Below are 5,762 nucleotides of genomic sequence, written 5' to 3' on the forward strand. Positions count from 1 at the left end.
AACAATTATTAAAATAATACCCTTTTGTCCTTCAAAATAACCTCCTACAACTGATTAAGAATATTAATAATCGATTAATTTAACTAAGATTCTTGAATGCCGGCGTTACGATATTTTATTGATTGTTATAATCTTTTAAAAATTTAAATAATGTTGTTGACCAACATTGCTTTTTTGACTTGGCCAGTGAGATGAATGTATATGAACTCTTAACTAAAACTTGGGAAAAACACAACATTTAAAAACCACCAATAAAATTTTATAGCTTTTACAAAAATTTAACCATATTATAAGAAATAAGTAAGAACATGTTGAAAAAGTAATCAAACTTCAACAAAGTCCAAGTTTTATCTTACTGACCTCACAACAAAAAGGTTGAAAACGTTTTCACAAGACTGCTAAAACAATCAAACAAGAAGAGAGGTGTAACACCCTGCAATTACATTATGTGAAACCTCAGTTAAAAGGGACAATTATTAACTGAATGGCCAACACCTAAAACTGGTTTTAAGATTGATGAATCCCTTAACAGAAGGCTCTCATACTTAAATTATTAAACCATGGCGTATACCTACTCTTAACAAAACAACAAGGCCGCCACCACTGCCGGCAACAATACAACAATGGTTCTGAGATTGCAAAATTTTGATTTGGTTCTTAGGAATATCCAGTTACCTACCAGACATGTGTTTGAGGTGTTCAATTACTGGTTTGCAAATTTGATTCCCTTCTCAATTGATGATTTGAGTTCACCCTTAAGGCTCTCTAGGCCTTGTTTCTCAAAATCAGAGAGAGGTCCCAATCCCAGAACTTCCTCCACACCGTTCTTCCCCAGCCTCACCTGCAACACATTTTCATCATGGTGTCAATAGCAATAGGCAGTAAACCAACATGGATGACCATTTATGCCGGTTGGTCAAGGCGGTCACTATATCACAGACATCAGTTCAAAGTTCAATCACAGGGTTAAACTGTGATTGAACAATGGTTGAAATGGTGTAACATGTTAACAATACTAGAAACTTAAAATAACTTCATATAACTTTTTCACATTCAAATTTTACACATCAAATAAATCTTTGTGAAAATAACAAAATACTTGACAATCTTTACTTTTAAGGAAAAAAGTAAATCTTCACTTTAAAACCTTCAGCTTGTTTTAATTTGTTGACCAATAGATTTTTCAGTTTTTGACCAGTTCAAATTGGAGACCAGTTTTGTCATTCTAGGACTGGACACAAACTAACCAGTCTAACAACAGAGGTTAAAAGCAAGTAGGGCCATATGCATGGTGAAAATATACGAATCTTAGGTACTGTTTGGTTTGAGGAAACAGTCTGTTCACACTAATATTTATAAAATGGAACCTTAATTGTTTTCACTAATTTTATAAAAAAGATATGTATTTTTCACAAATCGGGGAGCCCCCTTTAAGCACGGGAAGCAGTAAAATTTGAAACACAATAAAATGATGCAGTTCAGTGACCTTTGAAGCAAAGAAAGGAAGTTCAGTGACAGTGGATTGCACAAATGAGCACTCAACAACATCTGGTACCCCATTAAGGCCCTTGAGACAAGCATCAGCGAAAAGGGCACCAGCATATCTGCAAGATACATAATAAAATAAAATACAAGATTAGATTTTACATCAGTCTTGCATTAGTATCAATGATCTTCTCTGACTAACTTTAAAGATAAATAATTAGTTAATGACACACTTACGCCATGGACAAAGTTGCAGAACCCTTTCCAGCCTTAGCTTCGACAACTTCTGTTCCTCCATCTTGAGTCCTCTTTGTAAGAGCCTTGATGACATCATCATCAAGATTGGCTTTTGGTGTAGCCTATACAATTGAAAAACAGTTAGAAGGATTCAGTACACAAATACCAAGCTAGGCAAACAGATTAGATATCAGGGAGGAAAATTAGATTCATAGAGCAGAAAGGTACTTGAGAAAATAGGGGTAGAATAGTAATGCCTGCATGGCCACCCACAACAGGCACATTGACACCTGCAGAAACAGAAAACAAACCCAAATCAAATCAAATGTTACATACAACTAAATACAAATTATTCTTCAAAAGAGGAAATACATTATTACAACCCCTACCCACTTGCAAGAAACACTACTGTTTTTTTTTTTCTTGAAATTAGTTGGAATTTTCTTCACACAACCATGAAAATGAAATCTGAGATCAAACAGTCTACCTCAGTTGTTCCATCAGTAGGTTGCTAAATAAATCACCACCAAAGCAAGACAATATAGCAATTATGTTTGTCACAGTAGACTTACCATCAACTGGAACATTGGCTTTCCCAGCATAGAAAGTTTTTGCCCTGACGACATCAAGGGTGGTTACACCAAATAGTCTCTTCTCATCATATGTTCCAGCTTTCTTGAAAACTTCAGCCGCAATAGGAACAGTGGAGTTCACAGGATTGCTTATCATGTTCACAAGGGCCTGATTCCAAAGATAAAAATATTCAGTATCAAATAAAAAGTCATACTATAAAACAGGACATGCACACAATTACACTTTTGATTACTAAATCCTATGCTTCAAGTGGGTGAGGAAAGAATTCATATCAACCAATTAATAATACCATCAACCATCATAACTAGCGGAAATCAAATATCACAAATCTCACCCTACAAACCAATTTTGTGATATTGAGTTAGGCTTAAAACCCACTTTCAACAATGATTTCAAAATCATTCAAAATCTATCCTAAAAAAATTTGTAGGAACTATTGTTCCACCCACTCTCAGGTTCTCTATAATCCCACATTCAAAATGTCTTGTCCTTGATGTAAAATGATGTACTAGAAATTCCATATCAAATAGAAATATGACCCAATTATTATATATAGGTTGATACAAAACCTCACCTTACAAGCCATTATTTTAGAGTTGAAATGTCGAAGATTTGACATCAATTAGAGATACAGCCAACTGACAATATATAAATGTAAACCTCACCTTACAAATTCATTTTGCAAGATTATGTTATACTTAAATTCCACTTGCACAAAATGGTATGATAATCATTTAGAATCTTCCTAATCAAATTTATTAGGCCAATCATACACACCATTATTGAAAATCCCCTTGTCATACAATCGAGTTGTCAAGGCCTCTATGTGAGGAGATGTAAGATCCCACATTGACTAAAGATATGACTATATTATATAATATATAAATTGATACCATTCCCACTTTACAAGTCAATTTTATGAGTTTGAGTTCGGCTTAAAACATATTTCCTTAAGAATTATAAATTTTAGTATCAATTCAATTCCCAAAACTTTTTCATCAGAAAAATAGCCACTTTTAAATAGTGCATCCGTAGTAAAGAAATAAATAATCATCAAAAACCAAACATAATGAAGGTTCCCTAAACCATTATATATGTTTTCCACAGATAAATTCAGCAAAACAATACTAACAGTGCCAACAACATTAACTAACAAAAAATATATGAAAAAACAACTCAAGGAAAAAGACACTCACATGGGGGCAGTATTTAGAAATAGCAGTACAAAGTGCCTTGACAATGCCAGCATTGATATTAAAAAGATCATCCCGGGTCATTCCAGGCTTTCTGGGCACACCAGCAGGAATTATAACAACATCTGCACCCTCCAAAGCTTTGCCAAGCTCTTCCTCACCTTGGTACCCTACAACCTGTAATCCCAATCAACAAAATAAATAAAATCTCGATCATTACACTATAGTAAACATTGCGCATAGTTCCAAAAGAGCTCAAGCAATTGTACTAAAACATAAAACTACAATAATGCCTGCATCATTGCAAAACCTCCACAAGAAAGCTACATCAATGCACAAAATAAGAATAGCTCAACATTAAACTACAGTTAAGTTTGCATTTTTGGAAAAATTAAGCACAAAACGGGTGTGTTAGTGCAACTCCTGCTATTAATATCAAAACATAGTAAATGTCCACCTGCCAAATAAACCTAAAAGGGTAGATCCATGTGCCTAAGATAAATAACTCAATTCATCGTTACATTAACATCAAACTACAGCAAAACTTCCATTCTGAACCGTTCCCTCCCCCAAGGAAAAAAAAGAGTAGATCAGTACATCTCCGCGATACCGTTCGAATAATAATACTACAACATTAAAGTATAGTATACTCATTAGATCATTATGCCACATAAATGGGCTCGAGATCAACAGTTCAAGAAAAAACTGTAGATGATCTTATCCACAAAATAGGTGTCATCGCAAAATTTAAAAAGAAATAACCATAATCAAAACAGAATAAAAACAGAGGGCGAATTAACCCTCCAGAGTTCCCGATCCCTCTGAAAAAACAACACCAAAAAACACTAAATCTAGCACCTTAACAAAATTTCAACAATGATGACACGATACCGTATATCAAACCTCATTAAAGCTTCACTCTTTCCAAGAAACCCACAAATGGGTACACAAAAAGCCGCACTACACAAAGCTCGTAACTTTACAACGACCCTATAAAGGGCACCTCGTAAAAACACAGCAAAGTCTATAATTCTGAAAAAAAAAAAAACATAATAATATAATCCGGTTAAGAGGGTAGATCGGGGGTACCTTAGATCTGGTGTTAATGTGGCTGACATCGGCGGCAACGCCGGGGGTTCCGGCGATATCGTAGAGGGAGAGACTAGAAACGAGGGGGTTAAGCTTCATTAGAAGGGAAAGGGGCTGCCCGATCCCACCGGCGGCACCGAGAACAGCGACCTTGCGTTCCGGCCCGGGCTCAGAGGCGTAGCCACGGCGGGACAAGTGAGAGACGCCGCGGGTGGCGGCGGAGTGGAGAGATCTGAGCATGGATGGCTTCACCATTGTTCTCTCTCTTTGGAGTTAGCTTCGAGACTCAGCTTTTCGGAAAAAAAAAAACTCGAGAGAGAAAAAAGAATAAAGAGTTTGTGCGAGAAGGGTCACAATTTATGGTGAGAGTGTTAGTGGGTGAGTGAATCTGAGCCTGCAGGTTTTTAGGGTCCACACGAAATAAAGGTGTTTATAAAAAATAAGGGTTATCTTGTGAAATAGGAGAAGAAAGAAGAGGTAATAAAATTAGAGAGATATAAATATAATTTCTATAAAAATGAAAACAAAATTATTTTCCAATGTTTTAAAGTTTACGTTCGTTTATTTAATCTTTATAAAACTAGTAAACTTCAGTTATAAACTTTTTAACATATTTTTTTCTTTATAAAATTTAAAAGGAGTATTTATTTTGGAATATGGAAACAATACTTTTGGGTCTTACAAATTTTAGTAGGTACATTTGAATGTGATGATATTAGTACATAAAAGCCCTAGGTGTTATTTAAAATAGTTTCCTTCCCTTCATTTACACAATTTTTTTTAATGTAGAAGATTTTAAATATATATATATATATATATATATATATATATATATATATATATATATATATGAGTTTGCTAATTTTATTGGTAGATTTTACCAATGTGTATCGGGTTTCAGTAGACAAAAGTACTCTCATATCATGAATTCTATTTAAGGTTAACTATATTTTAATAATTCTCAAAATAAAAAAAATAAAATAAAAAAACCTCTCAAACCCTTACTCACTTCTCTCATTCCTCTTAACTCTTTCTCTTTCATCTCTTTTACTCCAACCTTTTGTCATCCCTACTCTAGTCCCAATTGAAAAAAATAAATCAGAAACATTTGTCTTATTTTAATAATTTTCATTCTCAAAACTTAAAAAAAAAAAAAAAAAAAAA

General features: G+C 34.2%; 1 protein-coding gene across 1 annotated transcript; it reads right to left on the minus strand.

Annotated features, from left to right (window-relative positions):
- Positions 1-329: 329 nt before the first annotated feature.
- Positions 330-4,958, minus strand: LOC106756295 (malate dehydrogenase, mitochondrial). The gene is made up of 7 exons (XM_014638668.2): positions 4,599-4,958; positions 3,513-3,686; positions 2,295-2,463; positions 1,951-2,012; positions 1,723-1,844; positions 1,487-1,604; positions 330-841 (listed from the first exon to the last, which is right to left on the minus strand). The coding sequence occupies exons 1-7, from the start codon at positions 4,851-4,853 to the stop codon at positions 704-706; spliced, it is 1,038 nt and encodes a 345-aa protein (XP_014494154.1). The 5' UTR covers positions 4,854-4,958; the 3' UTR covers positions 330-703.
- Between the last annotated feature and the right edge of the window lie 804 nt (positions 4,959-5,762).

Source organism: Vigna radiata, chromosome 2 (assembly GCF_000741045.1).
Source record: "Vigna radiata var. radiata cultivar VC1973A chromosome 2, Vradiata_ver6, whole genome shotgun sequence".
NCBI lineage: Eukaryota > Viridiplantae > Streptophyta > Magnoliopsida > Fabales > Fabaceae > Vigna > Vigna radiata.